Below are 21,955 nucleotides of genomic sequence, written 5' to 3'. Positions count from 1 at the left end.
AAGTGTTGCTCTGCACCTGCTTGACCAGGGCTCTCTTCTTCTCATCGTTCTGGTCGTCCCGGCCCTGGAGGTCCCTCTCGTACTGGGCCTTCATGGCCTGCATGTTGACCTCCAGACGCAGCTTGGCGTCCTCCGTGGCCTGCAGCTCGTCCTCCAGCTCCTCCAGCTGAGTCTTCATCTCCTCCAGCTGCTGCTCCAGAGTGCGCTTGGACTTCTCCAGCTCGTGGACCTGATGGGCAGGAGACAAACAAGGGGATGATTGATGAAACTACGACTCTATTGTCATGATAATATGTATTTGCTTGATCCTCTAACACTCACATTCTTCCCCACATCGTCCTTGGAGCTCATCAGATCCTCCATCTCAGCACGCAGCTGCTTGTTGACCCTCTCCAGCTCCTCCTTGGCCTCCAGTGCCTCGTCCAAAGCTCTGGTCATGGACAAAGCTTTGGTCTCCTTCTCTCGGGCCTCAGCTTCAGCGCGGTCCCGTTCTTCAGCGATGCGAGCTGAGATGCTCTTCTCCTCAGCCAGCAACTGTGGAGGACGATTACAAATTCAGAGCAGATCACAAATTGTAATTGTGCGAAAACTGTGTTTGGTATTTTGATGATTGACTAAGAAAAGTTAACAAAAGTAAAAATCCTTTCTCACCTGGTCAAACTTCTTCTGTTTCTTCTCCAAGCTGGAGACGATCTGTCTCTGGTGATCCAGGTCGACAGTGAGATCGTCCAGCTCCTGCTGCAGGCGAGTCTTTGTCTTCTCCATCTTTTCAAAGGCGATGGTCTTTTCCTCCAGGCGCTGACTGGACAGCTCATGGTCCTTCTGCAGCTTCTTCTTAGTTTCCTCCAGGCCCTCTATTGTTCCCACGTCGTCCTCCAGCTTCTTCTTACTCTCGGATAGCTACGCACAGAAGAAACAACAAACAGGATCCAGGATTAAAAATCAGCAACAAAAAGTTCTTTAAACATTGTCTGCTTGCACCACATGTCCCACCTGAGCCTGTAGCGTCAACGTCTGCTTCTCCAGATTCTTGCGAGCCTCCTCATCCTCCTCCTGCTGCTCCTGCACAGCGTTCTTCTCCTCCTCCAGCTGACGTATACGAGTGCTGAGGTTCAGTTTCTGACGGGTCTCCTCCTGGAGCAGCTCCTACAAGATAAATAACATTCGTCCAGTTAGTTGAACAGAAAGCATGAATTAAATCTGCCTGAAGTTAAATGTTAAGAGAGGATGATGATCACCTGTGTGTCCTGCAGCTGACTCTCCAGTCCAGAGACGTCTTTGGTCATCTTGATCCCCTTCCTCTCTGAATCCTCCAGAATGGACGACACGTTGTCTAACTCCGTCTGTATCCAGAGGTACAAGCCAAGTTATCAGTGTGAGTTAAATATGTCTGAAGCACTGTAGCTAAAAAGGATTGTCAACACAGAAAGTGCAAATTAAGGAAGATTAAATCTCACCTGCAGCTTGTGTGAGCGTTCAGCCAACTCTCCCTTGGCTCTCTCCCCCTCGGTGGCTCTGGCCATGAACTCCTGCAGCTGAGCCTCCAGCTTCTTCCTCTTGTGTTCGGACTCCGTCTTCGCCTGCTGCAGGCCCTTGACCTCGCTGACCAGCTCCTTGTTGGCAGTCTCCTGGCTCTGCTTGGTCTTCTCCAGGTTGGCCTTGAACTAGAAACAACCAACAGCAAACAGTGATGTCCCTTTCTCTTTGGTGGATTTGAAGATCTGCTAGTGGAAAGAGTCGTTACCCTCTTGGCCTGTTCCAGCTGCTCGGACAGCTCTTCCAAAGTCGAGCCGTGCCTCTGTCGCATCTCCTGGATCTGGGCCTCGTGGTTTTTGGTCTCCTCATCGATGGCCTTCTTCAGCTCGGCAACCTCCTGTTCACGTTTGGTCCTACAGAGAACACAGACACGGAAAAGCCTTTTCTTTCCTGTTGCTTGTAGAAATACTGTCTGTGATGTAAATGTATAATTAGTGAGATTAAAAAGCAGCACAGTACCTGAGCTCCTGCTGGGCAGCTGTTGTATCAAGGGTGTCTTCTAGCTCAGTTTTCAGGGCCTCCAGCTCCTCACTCAAGTCCCTCTTGAGTTTCTCCGCCTTGCTCCTCGCCTGTTTCTCCGACTCGAGGTCCTCCTGCAGCTCGGACAGCTGGGCCTGCTGCTCCCTCACCTGCTTCAGGGCGTTGTTCTTGTGGCTGACCTCGTCCTCAGTCCTGATAAACACGGAGAACATTGAAGATGCAATAATTGTGTTATTTTTAATCTGTGAGAATTAATGAACCACATAAATTCAAGAGTGAACCCTTCAGATGTGTAAAGTATCCACTAGGTGGCGCCAGACACATCGATAAAGCTGCTGATGCTTCCAGTCATTGACAAACACCTCACTACACATTCCACTGCAGTGACAATCAATGAATAAATACATCATGTCACAAACGGAAACAACAGCCACAAGCTATTTTTACAAGATGATAAAATCACTGCTGTATATTCGTGTCTCTGTCAGTCCGATTCAAATGCTGCGTATAAATAGCGTGAATGTTTCACTGCAGCTCTGGAAGTTGTTGTGATGATTATTCTGCTCTGTCATGTCGCACTTACCTCAAAGTGATTCACATCACGAAGCAGCGTCTCAGTGACTCAAAATGAAAACCCATATTTAGTCAGTTATGTTGGAGAACTACGTTTTCACTTCTTACTTTGGAAGAGGTGATGTTGTCTGTGTTTGTTTGTTTGTTATTTAGCAAGATTACACAAAAACTACTGGACGGATTCTTATGAAACCTGGTGGAAGGAAAGAACCCTTAAAATGTTGGCATATTTAGGGGACCGATATTTATGAGAGCGTGCAGTTTGGCGTAGATCTAGTAGATATAATATGGGGACTGCTGGACCTTGGTGGAGGTACGAACTCTCTCTCTAGTGCTGAATAGTTTGTTTCCATTCTCCCCTGCGTGGTGGTCCCTGTATCTCCTACCTAGACTGCATCGTCTGCTGCTCGTCCTCCTTCTTGCCCAGTTGTGCCTTCAGCTCCTCTGTCTGAGTCTGAAGCTCGGATATCTGGTCCTGGAAGTCGGACGTCTCCCCATCCAGCTTCCTCTTCGCCTTCTCCAGCTCCTGACGGGTCTTCTCCTCCTTCTTCAGCCTCTCTGATTTGACGTGGATAAGACAAAGAGTTACTGGTTTAATAAAACTCAAAGAAAGATCTTCAATCATAGATGAATTATAAATATAAGTTAATTATGGCACTTTATTGATCAAAGCGCTCTGTATTTGACGTTAATCTTTTACCCTCTAGGTCGACCATCATCATCTCCTGCTTGTTCTTGATCTTGCTCAGGTTCTTGGCCTTCTCCTCCTCTTCAGCTAGCAGTGAGGTCATCTCATTGATTCGATCCTCCGTCAACTTCTTCTCCTACACCGGGGAGATAATGACACAGAGGAAAGTTGCAGCTAAGACTTACTGTGCAGAAAAGCTCCTGAGGGCCTGTGAGATCCTCCATCTCCTTTTTAAAACCACCATTCACAATTCTCCTTTCCATTCCAAACCCTGAGCCGTCTCCCTTCCGAGTCCTCTCTCCTCTCTCTCACCTTCTGAAACTTGGAGTTCTGGTCCTCCAGCAGCAAAATGTCTTCATCATATTTCTTCATCTTGGCCTCAGCCGTCACTTTCTCCAGCTGCAGCTTCTGTCTGGCGCCCTCCTCCTCATCCAACTGTTCTTCCAGGTCCTGAGCAAACACAATAAGCAAACAGATTTGTGTCATTTCAAATAGGAACCAACAGTAAAAAAGCATCTTAGTAACCAGTGCTTAGATGTTGCTTGAGTAATTTCACACCTGAATGTGGGACTGCATCTTCTTCTTCTCGCCCTGCATGCCCTGGGTCCTCTCCTCTTCTTCCTCCAGCCTGGACTCCAGGTCGTGGAGGATCTCCTCCAGCTCTTGCTTTTTGGACGCCAGACGAGCTCTCATCTCCTCGGCCTCTGCAAACAGCTCCGTCTCCGCCTGCAGCTGCTCCGCCAGGATGTTCTTCTCCTCTATTGTCTGCACATAAATAACGTTAGTGCCTTCAGCTAACCCCAATGGAGAAGCACTAAAGAATAAGGTTTGTATAACCGACCTGCTGGTGTTTCCTCTCCATCTCCACCAGCTCTCCCTCCACCTTGGTCTGCTTCTCCTTCACTTTGACCAGCTCCTCGTCCTTAGCCTGCATCTCCTCCTCCTGCCTGGTCACCTGCAGCAGAGGCTTCACCTGCATGTGCACATGATCAGAGAAGCTTCAGAGGACGACACACATCCTCGCGGCCGTGGCAGGTGGCCCGGGCAACAACATGTACACACACACACGAGCACACACCTTGGTGAAGAGTCTCCACCACTGCCAGTGACGCAGCTTTAAGTAGGCGGCGCAGTTTCTTTGGAGAACTTTCAGAGCGCTGAGCTGCTGCTGCTTTTTAGCAAAAGCCCTGAGACGAGAAAGGAAGAGACCAAAGTAAAATATATATAATCGATATGCAGAAATGACTCTGAGGGGGTGAAGGAGCTCTCAAACACTTACTTTCGCGCCAGATATCCTCGGCAGACAGACTGGAAGTAAATGATGATGTCGGTGATCTTCAGGTCCCTCTCTTCCTCCAGATGAGCCAGGACTCCGGCCCGGAAGAAGATCTTACTCTGGCCGATACGGAACAAGTTGCTGTCCAGCTCCAGAGCTCGAATCTACCAAAGACAGAGAGATAGAGATAGAGGGAGAATAGATTTCTTATTTAAAGTTATAAATCGTCTTCTCTACTGCTACACAACACCTACCCCTATGTCCCATCTATCAACAATTGAAATGAGGCGCGGGTCTGGATAATGATTTGGAAGTATTCAGTATAAAGTCTTTTTAGGGTTTAATAACAAAGTGATTCCTTGTTCCTTATTCAGACTCTATTTCCCAATGATAATCATATTGATCGTCTAACTTCCTTCTTAATAAAACAAAGATAAGTTAAGTGAAGTAAGTGAGATCCTTACCATTCTCTCGCAGGCCTGCTTTCCATCCATGAAGCCTTTGGGAATGGCGTTAGGAGTGAGGATCTCATACCTGGACGAATAACAAAGAGGTCATGGACAGAAACAGTCACTATACTAGACTATTGTAGCTCCAAAACTATAAAAACTAACAGTGAACAAACTCTAGGTGAAAAAAGGGAATCTCTTGAAATATACAGAGAGACTTTAGAGAACAAATTTCACAAAGATGGAAGAACATCAGGAAGCAGCAGATCAGTCTTTTTTTAAACTGAGCTTTTGTATATTTGTGTTTTTTGTGTGTGTTCTGTGTTTAATCGTCTGTTCCTGTTCTGTGCTCCTAGTTTCAGCTTTGCTCACCGTCGTTAGCCTACTTTTGCCTCTTGGAGTTTTGGATCTTGAACTTTCCTTCCTGCCGTCCAGTGACTGTCTGCATATTTAATCAAACATTTTTTCTCTGCTGCACTTCCTGCTAAATCCATAATCTGCATTCGAGTCCTGCAAACGTTAAACCCTGAACAAAAAGTGTCCTGCTAGGCTCCTGAGTGACATTCTGCAAAACCAGGTATGTGTGACAAGGCAATAAAATACTGCTAATTGATCAGATATACTATATTGTGGTGTTTTATATAGAAGGAGTGAAGTTATATGCTTCAGGTTGAAGTTGGAACTTTACCTCTGTCTGAACTCCTGGAAGACGATGCGGTTGGGGAAGCCCTGTCTGCAGATACGGATTCCCTCCAGCACACCGTTACACCTCAGCTGGTCCAGAACCAGGTGAGGGTCCAGTTTACCAGCCTGTGGGAGGAGGAGGAGGAGGAGGAGGAAGTGGTCACTACATACACGTACAAATAAAAGCATCTCACCAATATCCAAATAATTCTTTACTCTACATAACACGCGATGATAGTAAATGTTAATCTGGAGACTGACTCTTTTCTCGTGGTTGGGGATGATGCAGCGGACAAAGTTGGGGTTGGTGTTCCTCAGCGTGGCCATGAGCTTGGACAGCTGCTCCTTGTACAGCTGGCCCACCGTGCGGAACATGCCCTTCTTGGTCTTGTACGCGGCCCCGAACGCCGTCTCGTTCATTCCTGAGACCTGGTCCAGACCCACGATCCGGTCAACTGGGGCAGAGGGAAGAAACCAAGGGAAGAGGGAATTATATTAATGGAGGGGTCAACAATACGAGGATCCTCATGTGACTTTACTCATGCTGGTTTTTACTGAAAGCCAATTAAATAAATGTTGATGTTTTAACTGAGCAGGTTTTGCTCTTTTCTGTGTTTGTGATAAAGCATGAAGACAGACAATGGAGTCACACCAGCTGGGACATGAACGAGCGACCTAAAGATTTAAAAATACAGAAACAAAGGAGGAACAATTCATTTGTGACCAGTTTGAACTGTCACTCTGCAAAGCTACGTGACTTATTTCACAAAAGTATTTAAATAAACCTTTAACCTCGAACTTAAACATGATACTGAATTTAGAAGTCTATATCTTTAAGTCTGTATAAGTTTTCATATTTAACATTTAATTGCTGTTTACTTCAGTAACATAACAATTGCTTAAATCCAGGAAACAACCCTGAGGTCATTTTCTGTTAACGCCTTTGAATACCAGAAGTTTAAAAACACATTGTATTCCTGTTATTCAGGTTTCTATTCTCCACTCTTTCCGTGCATGTAGACGCCAGAACTATGTGATGATCCACTGATCCTTCCTCATATCTAATTCTTTCCACTTGCTGTCAGCTCCGACATGCTCTGGTTGAGCCTGTTGTAGAGTCACTGAGATATCTTTAACTACAACTGCATCAGTGGAGTCACCGGACTGATCTCTGCATCATTCACAGTTCTTAGGTGCGGTGACACCTCTGAGCATCGTGCATCACCAAATCAGGCCGATGCAAGATCACCGACATCACACCCCTTCTATATTCTTTATCTCTGTCCTACCTAACCTGCTACCTTACAGCACCAGCAGGTCACCTCTGACCAGAGCTCACTGGTTGTCCCTCAAGAATTGCATTATATTTATTTTTGGCATTATTATGCAAAGAAATTCTTTACCTGGGTGATTCTTTAGGCAACAGCTGTTTGACTAATTATAGAGGCAATGAGCCACGAGCATTGATGGCAAGGTTTTTAAAATACAGCAGTGGTGCAGCCATGCAAAGCCAGAGGGGACATTTTACAGGGATGCACAGGGCAGCCGTGACAAGACCGGGGGGGGGGGGGGGGGGAACCACCGCGGGCTCCAGTGGAGACGATGAAGAGAAGCCAGTCGCCACATGAAGGTTTAAGTGTCACTATCGTTCACCTGGAGCTTCATGGAGCCCAGACACATTGTCATAGAAAGACGCTCTCTGAAACGTCTGAATGTCTACAGCAAGACAGACACAGGAAGAAGACAGGAGAGTGAGAGAGGAAGAGAACTCACACACACGCACACACACACACACGCACACACACACGCACACACACACACACACACTCACACACACTCACACACACTGTACAGCCATCACTCATACGTCCACAGATTTATACAAGCATTGATTAGCTGTTAAAAAAAAAAGAGGACTGAAGAGTAAAGGTCAGTTTATCCACAGCAACACTTCAGAACATGCATATTATTAAAACCTTATCATTTAAAGTTAGAGTAGAGGAAAAGACGAGTTCAGAAAGTTTGACATTTACACATTCCATTATTTATTAGGGAAACATTAACATTATTAAAGCCACGGTTCTCCTCTGAATGAAATATTAACGGTGCTTATTCAGGATAAGCAATGAGTCCGTCACTGAGCTCAGAGAGGAGAGAGTCCAGCTCTGTGGTGAACCTCGCTTTACATGGATGTTTTCACTGGTTACGTTTAATCCCACATATGAGAAAACAGTAAAGCAAATTACTGTGGAAGAGGAAAGACGGATTTCTCCTTAAAATGTCCTGAACAGGAAGCAGATTGCAAAGACACTCACCGTCTTTCCAGAGCTCGGCCACAAACTTGTCGGTCGACTGGTGCAGCAGCGTGGCCACGTTGTCGTTGAGGGGATCCATGTTCTTCATGAGCCACTCATCCGCCTTGTAGTCCACCTGAGGGAAAACAGCAAGTCCTCAGTGTTGTCTTAGCATTTGTGCAATAAAACATTATCACAACAAATGTCAAATTATGAAAATACGGAAGAACAACCTGAAAACATAACGACTCCGGACACTTTTTGTCGCAGACGCATAAAGAACCAAACAACTCAGACTTTATTAATGGACTTAAAACGCTTTTAAAATGCACTTTTGGAGGATGAGCATTCAGTCGCCGGTCTGTTGCTCCACCTGTCTGTAACAGTCTGTGTCACATGTCTTAACTGACAGTCTCGTGTTTCCAAATACCACTCGGCCGTTGTTTTAGCACCAGATGTGACTCTACAGTCGAACAACCACACAAACGGAATCCTGAACCCCCGTTGGTTTCTTTGGACGAAAGACGTGTTATTTGTGCATTACACTCGACTGGCAGCACGGTCGGGTCTCTCCGGACCACAGTGCGTTGATGGGATTAGTGTGTGTAACACGATGATAATTTTGACGTGCGTGTGTTTTTTCAAACGTCCGACCGCACGATGAAGAGTGTTGGATTAGAGCAGAACATAACAAGTAATTGTCACGGCCGGCAAACCTGAGCTGAGGAATGTGAGATCTCCATATGGATTTCATCAGAGTCCGGGGAAAGCAAACTCACTGTGTTTGTACTTATTCTCCTCTTCTCATGTCATGCAGGATTTATTTGATGAGGTTCAATTTGAATCTTGGCTGCAGGAGTGAATACTGGATCCTTAATATTTGGCTGAGTCTGTGGTTTTCACCTGTTTGCCACGACAGGGCTCAGTTCCTGGACAGATATTTATCCGCGGCTGGCTGATTCTCATACACAGCGTACATGTGCACCAGAGGAAACTGAGACAGGTAAATCTAAATAAACCCTCACTCAATGGGGCTGTATCAGATTTTCAGCTACGATTGACGAGCGTCTTCCCTGGAATGTAGTAAAGTATCGTTTTCTCCTCGCAGATGGCCGACCGCCACAGAGAAGGTGAGAGTTGAAAACCTCCCGTTATGTAACCACCAGGCACCAAACTCCATCTCACACCGATGTGAACCAGATGTGTTTCCTGCAGAAGCCGAACGACAACTGTTCTATTGTTTTCAGGCAATGACCTGGTTAACTGGGCTTTTTGGGAGGAGATAAGTCTGTGTCTACGAGAGAGAGTCTACAAAACATCCCAGAAATAGAGTTGTTACATAAGGAAAAACACAGAAAATCGATAAATCTGAGGCTATAAAGCAGATGTGAATTAAGGTCTTTTATTTTTAGAGCTCTAAAGAGTACGTACCTTCCCCGCGTAGTGAATGACGCAGAAGTCCGCTTTGTCCTTGAGCTGCCGCGGCCTCTGGAACTTGGTGTGCGTGCCCTGCTCCTGCAGCACCTTGTCAATAAAGGTCTTGTCGGTGGCCTTGGGAAACCAGCACTCCTCATCCAGCAGGGCGAGGATACCAGGGGGGTTGTTCTGAGGACACACATTCAGTTCAGTACAAACATTCGTAAGCTGACACACACACACAGACACACACAGACAGGCAGAGAAACACTGACCGGCCTCTCGATGAGGTCGATGCAGGGCTGCAGGTCGAGGCCGAAGTCGATGAAGCTCCACTCGATGCCCTCCCTCTGGTACTCCTCCTGCTCCAGGATGAACATGGTGTGGTTGAAGAGCTGCTGCAGCTTCTCGTTGGTGTAGTTGATGCAGAGCTGCTCGAACGAGTTCAGCTGGAGCAGAAGGGAAGATATTTAGTTATGGTGACATGTCTGTAATCCAGGACGACTGGTGGTTTGTGGAAATGAAATTGTTTTGTTGAAGCACCTCAAAGATCTCGAAGCCAGCTATGTCCAGGATGCCAATGAAGGACGCCCCCTGGCGCTTGGTCCTGTCCAGGGCCTTGTTGATGCGGTGAACCAGCCATCGGAACAGCCGCTCGTACGTCGCCTTGGCCAGGGCCTCAATAGCAAAGTCCGCCTGAAGAAAACAACACAGACGTACGATTTTTTTGCGGACATTAAATGATGATGTTCCCGTTGTTCGTAGAGCTCGGCGGCGCCTTACCTGCTCTTTGGTCTGGGCCTTCTGCACGTAGTCTCGTCCCACTTTGATCCTCGGGGTGAGGATGGCTCTGGTGAACTCCATGATGTTCATTCCAAGGAGGTGGCAGAGCTTCTGTGCGGCTGGAGGAGTGAGGGAGCAGGAAGCAAGCACATGACTGTATTATAAATAGGATCTATGAGTATACAGGAGCTTCCTTTAAGTGAAGACTAGTTTACACGTGGCCCAAGACAGCAGCCTTGAGAAAACTGACATTATCATATATTTAATCTCATTTTCTTCTCTTAGAAACTGAACGGTATGTGTCGACAGTGAAGTCCAGACTGCAGGAACATCTGATGGTGCTGACATGATCCAGACATCACAAACATTCCTTCACCAGGAGACACACATTTATCTTCAGGGGTGTGTGTGTGTGCTGCATGTGGACCGGACGTCGGATGTGTACCTGTGTTCTCGGGCATCGAGGCCTGATCGGTGTTTCTCTCCTTTTTAAAGATAATGTTGCCAAACTGCAGCACCGCAGAGACCACCTTCAACATACCTGCCAGGGAGGAGATCACAGGTTATTCATCCCTGGGGGGGTGAAGCAGGTAATGGCAGGGTAATTGAGGAAAGGAATCCACGGAGAGTGACGAATGAATGTACATCTGGAACTGCTACTCACAGACAATCTCTTCGTGGTTGAAGCTCATGATGTGCATGGCGTCCATGGTCTCCTGGAAGTTGTCCTTGTCCTGTTGACCCGGGATGGGAATGTTACCGTTCGACAGGAAACGGTAGTCGTTGAAGCCTTCGAGGAGCAGGTCCGCTGGAGGAGGAGAGAAAACCAAGATGTTCAATTAGTGAAACTGCGAATTCAAAAATGTTTGATTGCAGGATTACGCAAAAACCTCTGAAAGGAATACCACAACATTTGGTGGGAAGAAGAAGCGATAACATTTTGGTGCTGATCCAGATCAGTAATTTTTATCTATATCCTCTTTTCCTCTAGTTCTTTGTTTTATGTTTTTCTGGTGGATATACTGTGCTGCCTCAAAAGTACAATAAGATCACGTGACCCTTTAAGTCCACTAGTTCATCGGAGAAACATTCCGTCCAATTCATCGTCTGTGAAACTACGCAACGAGCTCAATTAAAAGTTAACGAGAGACACAGACTTGTTTCACCGGTGCTAATTCAAACCAGACTTAGTTCTGTTCCGAGCCCGAAGCAAACATGAAGCCTCGCTGTCCTCGCTCTCATTGTTCTGTTTATGTGAGACACTCACTGCGAAGATGCTCCCCAGCTCCTGCCAGTAGGCGGTAGAAGATGTGAAAGGTCCTCTCATCTTTGGCCTGTCTGATGGCCCTCGACTTCTCCAGAAGGTCTGAGAGCAAAAGGTTAAGGGTCTTCACCGCAAAACCACGACATTAAAATCAAGCAATGAGAATATCACTGCGGTATTTTTTGTTATATTTCTGCTGTGTTGGCCGAAATTGAGCCAAATCTCATAAAGCAAACAATTCATGAGTCACAGTGAGGAGGATACAAGTTTCAATATTGGCTCCGACAATGTAGCCTGTGACGTCGAAGTTGACTCTGATGAACTTCCCCTGCAAAGAAAAACAAAAGATGCAAACTTTATGTAAAAGAAATCAGCCGTTGAGCTTATTGAAAAAAAAAACACATGTTCAATATGAAGCCTATGATGTGTGTGGTTTCGTGGCAGATGACAGAAAGGCGCTGAAGAATAACATGTCTATATTAGGAAAAGCAAGGTTAACGGGGTCAGGGAGAATGTCAGGCACGTCTGTGGTTTCCTGACACTCAGACGTGTGTTTGTGTGTGTGTGTGTGTGTGTGTGTGTGTGTGTGTGTGTGTGTGTGTGTGTGCGTGTGCGTGTGAATGTGTCTTCACAGCTTCTCATGTGCGCCAGCCGATGATTCATGAGGATGGAGCACCACGGCCACTGTGGTTATTCTTGGCCGCATTATTTACTTAGTCACAGCATAAACATTTTTAAGCGCTTACACTCAGAATTTGCTGTGATTTCTTTGACTCGTCACGACATGACAAAAATATGTTTATTTGACTTTCTGGAGACAAATTTCACTGTTCATATTTGTGCAGTGATATTTAATGTGGATGATTCTTTAAACAGGAGCCGTAAAAACTCACGAAGCGAGACGAGTTGTCGTTCTTCACCGTCTTGGCGTTGCCGAACGACTCGAGGATGGGGTTGGCTTGCAGGAGCTGGCGTTCCAACTCGCCCTGTGAGGAAAGACAGACGGGTCAGAATCCAACAAGCTGTCCAACATATCAAATACCTCTCCCCCACGCGTCAGATCTTTCCCCCCCCCTTCACTATCTATCACTATTTTTCTGTCTTTGCAACAGAGCAGGAAAATGTCAACATGCTAAACCGATATTTCAGACACTGGGCAAATTATCATGGCTCCGTTGGCTTCACTTTAGTCAACGGCAGCACGATGTGATTTCTGCCGAGGGAGCTCGACAAGTTTCAGGGGCAAAGACAAACCGAACCGCGTGACGTCGTCCTGTGTGAGTGTGTTCCAGCACAGGCCCACGAGCGAGCGGTCAGCTTGGGTGGATGAGTGAGAGCATTCTTCCGGCCCTGCACATTCCTATCGCGTGATGATAGACGCTGCCGATTCAAAGACTTCACCACCGGGATGGTTATTCGGATGATGGCTTCCTCCCAGATCTCAAAAAACCTGGCTTAATAGGCAGTTGGGACATTCCCTATGGCCCCTGAAACCGCTAATTCCCCCTTCACATGACAATCTCGTCTCTCTCCGGAGGACGGACGGGGACAGAAATAGCCCCTTACTCGTCGAGTAACACCAGCCACACTGAACTGACTCCAAGATGTTCATCTGGACTGTCCAGGGGGAGCAGAGTAGGTTTCACCTGAGCTCCGACTCGCTGCCAGAAATACCTAAAGCCTGACTTACATGTGCCGTTACACAGAAAGACAGGGAAAAAGAAACTGAGGGGAAAAGAGACGATACTTAATGTTTGTCCTGTGTGAGAGCAACAACTCAACCCACTGGTACGAGAAGGAAACGAGGTCCCTCTGACAACGGCCACTGAACTCTGCTGGAGCTCGAAAATAAAATCTCTGGCCAGATGTGGAACTAAGCACCTTTGTATAAGCAGCAGTTCAAGGTTCGAGTGCCTGTCTGCTCTGTGTTTTACGACCAAAATGAAGCTCCAGTAAAACCCATGTGTTTTACCCACTGTATCCTCCCCCACATTTTCCCCCCCCAAATCTCTCAGCTCCTGACTGACATGGACCAACACGGGAGCCAGTGCACACATACCTGCATAACTACATGATTAAAAAGGCTCTCTATCTTTCTTCCTGACAGGAATATGAAAGTCTGGTCTGCTTTTCCTCCTCTTCAACTACTTCATCCCCCCCCCCCCCCCCCCCCCCCCCCCCCCCTTAAACCCCCTTTCCAATCTTCCCGGGGTTTTACATTCCTCTGGCCTGTGCCCAGAGGCAGTCGTAATGCAACACAGAGGGAACGCAGCATTAAGGAGGTCAGCGCGGATGGCGTTCTCCGGCCCGGGAGCACCGAGGCGCCGACTTACAGCCTCTAACTCACGGCTACTGAAACACATCATATTAGACGGGCATTAACCCAGACTGTGTGTGTGCTCAAAGGTTACGGGACTCCCTCTGATTCCATAGTTATTAGATTTCACAGGGGACATAGAAACATCAGGTATTGCTTTAGGGGAGAAAGAAGAAAAAAAAGCAGCCACCAGATAAATCAAGTTGAAAAGAGGTGAGCCAGAAAATGTCAAGTTTTCGCTGGGGATGAGTTTGAAGCGGATTCAGTAGTTTGTCAGCAGAGTTTCATTCGTGTTACTTCTGGGTCTAAAACATCACGGATTGAAATCTGACGTTAGGCCGTAACATCTGCAGAGAAAACCTCTGCGTCTGATTACTGTCTCGGCTACAAAAGCCACATATGAATCAAAAGCACATTTGGTTACTGGGGTAATAATTCCACAGCCGAAGCCATAGAATGAGCCGAAGCTACACATGAACTATTAAATTATTACTCTAAATGCTTAAAACTACACACATGCATGTAGAGAACATCACGGATGGAAAACATGCATTAAATATATGAAACAATTGATCAAATTCTACCATCTTTCATTAACTTTGACGCCTACGTTTGCAGTATTTCACTTCGTCTAAAAGGTAAAGACGAAGCTTGAGGAGAGAGGTTTGGTTTGGCTGTGGCTTGACTTGTATTTGACTGACTCATCTCAAGTTGTATTATCATCAGCCTTCTGGTTAAAGTGAAGATTCACCAGGCTTCACACAATCACCTGAGAAGACTGAGGCGGCACAAACAAACACCTCAAAAAGAAAGAAGCTTAGATTCACAATCGAGAGAGAGGACATGCACGTACACACAAACACCAACAAGAACCACACAATCTTTTTGTTGTTGTAAAAAAAGTGGGAGATACACTTGCCTGTAGCTTGAATGCTTTGGGAGATTCGGGCTGCTGGTTATGGATAAACAAATGCAAGTGTTAAAATCCTGAGGGCGCTCGTGTCAGACACAAGCCACAGGAAACAGAGACACCAGTACAGTTACAGTTTGCCCAGTTCAGCGGCTGCACGCTCGCAGGGAGGCACAGGACGACATGAGGCAGGAGCAGAGTTAACTTCTATTAACTGTACTTTAATACATGACACAATCATTAAAGGGATGGTTTGACACTTTGTGGGAAAACACTTGTTTTTTACTTTCTGGCAGAAAGTTAGATGAGAAGATCGATGTTTGCACGTTAAACATGAAGCTACAGCCAGCAGCTGCTTAGCTTAGCATAAAGACCGGGGACATACGGGGACACAGCTGGACTAGCTAATTATTAAACACTTCATATTGTGTTTGTTTAAAAGGAGCCAAACCTAGATTAAGAAATAATCCAGCCCATTACTCTCCATAGATGATCAACTGTCATCAGGCTGTAGGTGGATTCTCTTACTGACAGACAGGGACAGATCGTTTCCTGTCTTTGCGCCGACCGTATAGATCTATAACATTTAATGGTCAGACGAGAGTGTGCAACCAGCTCTCTGCCAGAAAGTGAATAAACTATTAATTTATATCAGAATTATGATGTACAAGAGGAGAGGAGAGGAGAGGAGAGAAGAGGAGAGGAGAGGAGAGGAGAGGAAAGGAGAGGGGAGAGGAGAGGAGAGGAGAGGAGAGGAGAGGAGAGAGGAGAGGAGAGGAGAGGGGAGGAGAGGAGAGGAGAGGAGAGGAGAGGAGAGGAGAGGAGAGGAGAGGAGAGGAGAGGAGGTTGGGAAGGGAAAATATTGTCTCTCACAGGAATGTTGTGGTCTTTGCGTCCTTTGTGTGAGGAGGCAACGTGGGCCAGGTACTGGATAACCTTCTTCGTGTTCTCCGTCTTGCCAGCGCCTGATTCACCTCTGAGAACCAAGGAGATAAACAGAGTGGATTTACACATACACAGACAAATAGAGTGAGAGTGAATGAAGGAGGAGTGAGAGAAAAGAAACACATCATTACGAACATAGTAATTACAACAGCCTTTTGTGTGCAATCTTGAATTACCAACTTTTACTTGTTTGTGTGTGGGTGCATATTTCAAATGTGCATTATCGATTTATTTTGGGGCCCTGTCAAAGAAACATTTTTGTAAGAGACCATAAAGTAAATATTATTATCATTATTCATTGTGACGTCTGTGAAAGTTGTCCGCAATTCAGGAATCTAGACAAAATACAGTCAAAGCTTAACCTAAAAAGCTTTTATTTATCATTTTGGTGGTCAGCAGAGATTGGATGATTCCCAAGGAAAGACTCAAACAGTGAGAAAAAGGGAAAAGCAAAGGCTGAGAGAGCGGACGATCATCGGGCGACGTGTTGTTGCTGCTTTCTAAATCCATCCAGTCCTCTCTGTCAGTTGGTTTTTACTGGAGAACCCTGTGGTTTGCTGGGCCCGTCTCCAAAAGTTTCCAGTCTCTCGCGTTGTGGGGGCCCCAACTCTAATGATAGCTGTGATCAGGCAGGGCCGTCCACAGCTCCCACAGTCAGGCTCCCAGAGCCCGGAGAACCGGGGCCAACGACAAACTGAGGCCCCCGCAAACACTGCATCCAGCTGCATGCCGGTGGCTTTAGTCAAGCTGGCAATTAGCTCGACTGCACCGAGGACTGCAGTTTTAGCTAGAATGCGACGGGCGAGTCCTCAGACGCAGGATGCAGGCCTCGCAATATAGGTCAAGTCCGTTACACATCCCAGTTTGGCTCATTTTGAAAGGATTCTTCTCGAACGTAAAACCACTCAATGTTGTTTTTTTCACATCTTATTCTTTACTATTAAAGACAAGCTGGGGATCATGTGGGTCGGAGCGGTCACATGTGGCAGAACCCTCCACTTTGTGCACACTTGTATCCGCTGCCTCACTTTCTTATGTTAAGTGTAGGATTGTTCTTTTTAGGTAATGATGAAAGGGATTAGAGCCTATGAGAGAAGTGCCTGTCGTCCTTCACCCTCAGATCCTTCTGCACACATCTCTGCTAAACCACACAACTGCATACAATCTTCATTAAAGTGCTGTTATGCAATTAGAGGCACGTGTCAACTTAATTGGATTAAAAGTGGTTGTTGTAAAGTTCGTGCGTTTTATTCTATGACCGGACAGACCTGGATAAACGCACTTTTCCCCAACCCCACCACTCAATTAACAGTGGGGTGTCACAATTTAAATTGCTTCACCGCCGCCGCCAACAGGAGGCGTAGTTTTCAGATTATGCAACAGCTCCTCTGTGTTCATTGGCCGCCTCGACCCAAGCCGCACTGAAAGAGTGTGGCACTCAATTACTCGCTGCCATAGTGGGCGAAGGCACGGCACCAGACCACACTCTTAACTCCCTCAGTGTTGGTTAGAGCCGCCGCACAACCCAGCATCCGCAAAGAGCTATTTGAAACCAGCCCTTTAAATAAAACACAGCAGGACGAGTGGAGCTGGCCAACGGAGCCGAGAGGAGAGGAAGATGACGGGAGACGGAAAGTGACCAGGAAGTCAAATAGCCCAGGAGCAATGATCCTTAAAGAGTTGTCAGTAGTAGGTTGTAATACTTATTTTAACTAACTTGTCTTCACTTATTTGAGCTGGACTGAGCTGAGATGTATCATTTTTTATCTTATGACGGTTTCATTTTCCAGGCCATCGAGCTGCTTCATCAGCAGAATCACCTTAAAGAACAGAACAACCCTGTGTCCTATGTGAGATATGACCTCAAGAGACGAGGGGACGGAGGAGGAGGAGGAGGAGGAGGAGGAGGAGGAGGAGAATCATCAGAGAGTTGAAATACTCACGTGCAAAGGATTGATTGGTCCTCACGATCTGTCATGAGAGAAAACAGGAAAACACAGTCAGCATCTTTCCATCCCCTCATTGGCTTTAACAATTACTCCAACTACCGTAATTAGAAAGACGGCCTCATGCGGTCAAGTCTTGGACCCAAACCACTTAACCAGATCTTTTTGCATCGACATACAAATACTGGAGCTCTGCTGGATGAGCTCATGCTGTATGATCATTATCTCGTGTTTTACCGCTTGCAATTTGTGTATATGTTGGTTGGTTTGTAAACAAGATAACAACAAAGAATTACTGGACAGATTCAAACGAAACTCGTTGAAGGGATGTGGTGTGGGACAGGAAAGAACCCGTTAAATTCTGGTGCCGATCTGGGTCCAGGGGGTGGATCCAGTGTGTAGGTACAGACAACAGCCTGCACTGCCCTGCAAAGCTGTGCTGCTGAGTAACGTCCACAAACTGACACCAGGACCAGTAACTGAAGCTCTAACACCTTTCATCACAGTGGAATTCAGACCAAGGTCCAGATGACGGGACTCGTTACGTCCCACTGAAGTGTGTGACCTCTCTGAACTCCAGAGACCAGGACCCAGAGGGAGCTGACCTGTTTATGAGCAGAAACTCCACAGACTCCTTCACATGCTGTTACAATCAGAGCAGAATATACCCACTGATATACAACATGCACGTCACATGTCTGAGATCAGTTAATACGTCAGGTTTTACTTCCAAAAATAAATTATATTTATAACATTAATAATATATCTGGATACTTTGGTTTGAGTTTGGCTTAAAGTTTGTATTTGTGCATCTTGTTAATTGTTAATTATATTTGATTAACTATTTCAACTGCTTAGCCATTTCTAACACATTTCAACAGTCCATCCGTTCCTGTAAACTCATCTATTTCAATAATTGACTTAGTAGTTAATTGAATTAATTAGTTGAGTTTCCATTTACTAAATATTCAGGTGCAAGTAGAAACTGAAATGTCAACACAAATATTAATTATCTACAGGATTGTCCTTGAGCTGATTTTCTTGAAACGTGATTGAAGGTTGGGATACGGACCAAGAAAGAACCCATTAACTTTAGGAGAGTATTAACATTGTGGTGTAGAGTGTTAGCCTTGGCAGAGGTATGCACCCTCAGGGTACCCTTCCTATATGTTATCTTTTCAAATGTTTAAAAATGATCCGATCTAGTTTCCTGTGAGCTCCACTTCCATTGTATTTGTGTAACAGGGGCAAGAAAAGGCCACGAGAACGTCTAATGAAAACTGGAGGGGTGCGTAGAGAGTGCATACCTCCACCAAGGCACCACAGACAATTCCTGGATCCTCCAGTTTATATGGATCTACTTTAAAATGTAATGTGTTCCTTCCTGGGGCATTTAACTGACAAACAAACCCAGTTGGTGGAGGTAAACTTTTAGTGGTGTCTCAGGATCCATTCACTCTGTTGAGCTGTGTTTTTGTTCACACCTTGTTGATGTGGGTCAGTTTTCCCAGGCAGCTCAGACGATCTTTAAGGTGTCGTCCTTCACAGACTAAAGCTGGTGACCAGTTGGTTTGGTCGTGTGTGTGTGTGTGTGTGTGTGTGTGTGTGTGTGTGTGTGTGTGTGTGTGTGTGTGTGTGTGTGTGTGTGTGTGTGTGCGTCTAGAAACCTTGAATCAGTCTCTTCTCTTTCAAGTTTAAGTCTTTTTCCCGTCAAAAATCCCAAAGTTTGCAAATATGCACGGACAAGCCGAAAATAAAAAAGAATAACGCCCGCTTGAGAGTTACAGTAACGGTGCGGATGATGAATGAGCTCCTCACTTTAACCAGAGCCATCTCCCCCGATGATGAGGTAGCCCTTGGAAACACGGGTCAGAGTTTGATTGCTCTTCCTGTCTGTGTTTCACAGCCCACATCCACATCGACCTGATGCTTATCAGATGCACCTACAACGTGAAGCCTGGGCCGCGGCACGCGACGCTGCGTGACCGAGACACGAGGCTGAAAACCAAACACACGCTCAGCGAACATCAACTCGGCTCCACATGATTACAGAGAGGAGCCGTTTGCATGTGTGACCTCATGCGAATGAAATTAGCACCTGATTGCAATCTATGACAGATGAGGAAAAAGTTTGTGACTGTGTTTTTTGTATTGCACATTTAGACCCACAGCACGGAACACAACTGCAGTGAGTCCAAACTTCCCATGTTGTTACCCCAAGTGGTGCTTTGGTGGCTTTTTAAAATACTGTACGACAAGTTAACTGTTCCTGAAAACAATCCTCTGGTGCAGAGGAATTCAAAGTATGTTTTGTACCTCTGGCTCTGCACACAACAACGGAGCGGAACAAAGGAAATGCTGAGCGTGTGTCACAGTGGGGTACTTACAATATCATCTATTCTTAGATATTAGCACTCTATAAATGACTCTGCAATACTTAGCTACTGGGTTCACAAAAATTAACAAACACTGGGATCTGGCCCCGTCATCGAATCTGCTCAAAAAGAATAAAGAGTTCAATAAAATCAGCAAAGCAGTTTTTGCGCAATACTGCAAATGGACAAACGCCCAAATCACCATATTGCTGACACATGTATTGAGATCAGATAAATCCAGATCATTATACGGATCCACACCAAATTTCGCCTGTTCATAGATATTAGCATCTCTGCATTGTTTCTGGAGAAATTCTCAATTCCAGATTTTAACGGGGTTCTTCCTCAGCCCGTTCCCCACCCTTCCACCAATTGTTTTTGCACAATCCTGCTATCGGACAAACAGCAACGAGCATCATCACAGTTTGGCTTTTCTTCCCGGTGACCTTCAATCCGAGCTGGAGAAGAAAAGATCATCATCACACTTCTTCTATTTACGCAGCTTCGACCTCTGACGCCCTCTCAAAGCTTCTCATTTAACCTTCTATTCCTCTTTAAATTCCCATCACCTCTGCTTCTGAACCGCTGAGCTCTCTCCCCCGAGAGGCAATCATTCCTTTAATGTGGCCTCCCGCTTATGATTTCATCCCATGATAAAGGTCGGACAAAACAAAGGAGATATGACCCACGGCGGCAAAAACCAAAGGGTGTCCTCTTCCATGAAGCCCGTAATGGTGCTGATCCAGAATAATGTCCAACAACTAAATGCTGTGGCTCAGTAACACACTCAAGACTTTCCCTTCACACAGAATATATTTCTTTGCATTTACATGGCATGTTTACTTAATATAACTTTGCTGCTGCTAAAAAAACTGCAAATATCTCTGTTATTGGACTAATTGAGAATTATCTTACATAGATTACACATCTTATCTTTTGTCTTCTATTCCCCTTTTGTGTTTTTATTGTTTTCAATATTCAAAACAGAATCTCTTTAAACTGGATTCCGTGACCCGAGCTGTGTGAGTGTTTGAGAGCGTGCATCCATCTGCTCCGTGCTGCCACGCTGGGCCCTCTTGGCAGCGGCTGCTTCCTCCATCACTGCAGCAACTAACTGCCGGGTCAGATCTACCCAGGACGCCGCGCTGGCCCGGCGTAGGTGGACCGGGCCGAACCGAGCGTGCTCCTGCTTCCCAGTAGCTCATTACTCTCTCACTAAATCTTCCCCGGCTTTGTGTTCGCCCCCTTTCTCTCCCTTTGCTCTCATTTCCCCCTTTTCCCCCCCCGTGAATAGTGCAACGCCAAATTACTCAGACCACAGAGGAGTGGGACCAATACTGGAGACAAACTGGCTTTTTCCGCAGCCACAGATGTTTTTAATTTGATCACCTCATCAACTGGGCTTAGTTATTTCCTCCCCAACAACTTTAGGTAGCATCACTATGGGATGGAATTAACTTGGTGGAGTAATTCGTCCACTTTTAGGTTTCGACCACAGCTGACTCCGACTGTTTGGACACCAGTTACATAGGAAATTCAAATGACGGCAGAGGAAAAAGGCAGATTTCTGAGCTGTGAGTTTTTACTGCAGTGTCATGCTCCAGTTCACTGAAGGGTAAATCACTTTATACTCTACACAGAGAGCAGGCGGTTATAAAAACAATACTTTCCACGGACCTCACACTCATTTCCAGGCTTTCGCTATAGTCTGAAGTTGTGGAATCATCAATTAAAACATGGTTGTGCAACGCCAGTACTCACAAACATGCACAGATCTCACCTTCCTTTGGTCTGTCTCGCACAGCAGGGCTCCCTTTACTGCTAATAAATTATCCCCCACGAGGATTAAACAAACCCTCATTCTTCACATTCCAGAGCACCCCCCCCCCCCCCCCCCCCCTCTCTCCCTCCATCTCCACAAAAGCCCCAAACGTTACTATAACTCCATCTTATTGACCTCGTTTCACCTTGTGCAGCCTCACTACCCCTCTCCGATACATGCAACCCATCCAAAACTGC

At 46.0% G+C, this 21,955-nt stretch overlaps 1 protein-coding gene across 7 annotated transcripts in view; it reads right to left on the bottom strand.

Moving 5' to 3' along the window:
• The window catches only part of LOC117766211 (myosin-10), a 43,632-nt gene that overhangs the window by 2,805 nt on the left and 18,872 nt on the right, over window positions 1-21,955 (bottom strand). For 2 of the 7 annotated variants that reach the window (XM_034593032.1, XM_034593033.1), the window contains 32 exons: window positions 17,559-17,586; window positions 15,544-15,646; window positions 14,680-14,712; window positions 12,337-12,429; window positions 11,708-11,771; window positions 11,447-11,545; window positions 10,844-10,987; window positions 10,625-10,720; window positions 10,180-10,298; window positions 9,940-10,092; window positions 9,672-9,845; window positions 9,412-9,585; window positions 8,002-8,116; window positions 7,340-7,402; window positions 5,948-6,141; window positions 5,691-5,812; window positions 5,018-5,087; window positions 4,557-4,717; window positions 4,356-4,464; window positions 4,119-4,250; window positions 3,836-4,042; window positions 3,590-3,727; window positions 3,290-3,413; window positions 2,976-3,147; window positions 1,996-2,208; window positions 1,745-1,889; window positions 1,458-1,664; window positions 1,239-1,343; window positions 994-1,146; window positions 652-900; window positions 322-534; window positions 17-229 (listed from right to left, as the gene is read on the bottom strand). In XM_034593032.1, coding sequence (XP_034448923.1) covers window positions 17-229; window positions 322-534; window positions 652-900; window positions 994-1,146; window positions 1,239-1,343; window positions 1,458-1,664; window positions 1,745-1,889; window positions 1,996-2,208; window positions 2,976-3,147; window positions 3,290-3,413; window positions 3,590-3,727; window positions 3,836-4,042; window positions 4,119-4,250; window positions 4,356-4,464; window positions 4,557-4,717; window positions 5,018-5,087; window positions 5,691-5,812; window positions 5,948-6,141; window positions 7,340-7,402; window positions 8,002-8,116; window positions 9,412-9,585; window positions 9,672-9,845; window positions 9,940-10,092; window positions 10,180-10,298; window positions 10,625-10,720; window positions 10,844-10,987; window positions 11,447-11,545; window positions 11,708-11,771; window positions 12,337-12,429; window positions 14,680-14,712; window positions 15,544-15,646; window positions 17,559-17,586 — 4,385 coding nt within the window. The remainder of the gene's footprint in view (window positions 1-16; window positions 230-321; window positions 535-651; window positions 901-993; window positions 1,147-1,238; window positions 1,344-1,457; window positions 1,665-1,744; window positions 1,890-1,995; window positions 2,209-2,975; window positions 3,148-3,289; window positions 3,414-3,589; window positions 3,728-3,835; window positions 4,043-4,118; window positions 4,251-4,355; window positions 4,465-4,556; window positions 4,718-5,017; window positions 5,088-5,690; window positions 5,813-5,947; window positions 6,142-7,339; window positions 7,403-8,001; window positions 8,117-9,411; window positions 9,586-9,671; window positions 9,846-9,939; window positions 10,093-10,179; window positions 10,299-10,624; window positions 10,721-10,843; window positions 10,988-11,446; window positions 11,546-11,707; window positions 11,772-12,336; window positions 12,430-14,679; window positions 14,713-15,543; window positions 15,647-17,558; window positions 17,587-21,955) is intronic. The other 5 variants (XM_034593034.1, XM_034593035.1, XM_034593036.1 and 2 more) reach the window with 5 other exon arrangements.

This window comes from Hippoglossus hippoglossus, chromosome 8, assembly GCF_009819705.1.
Source record: "Hippoglossus hippoglossus isolate fHipHip1 chromosome 8, fHipHip1.pri, whole genome shotgun sequence".
NCBI lineage: Eukaryota > Metazoa > Chordata > Actinopteri > Pleuronectiformes > Pleuronectidae > Hippoglossus > Hippoglossus hippoglossus.
This window is presented reverse-complemented; position numbering and strand designations above follow the sequence as displayed.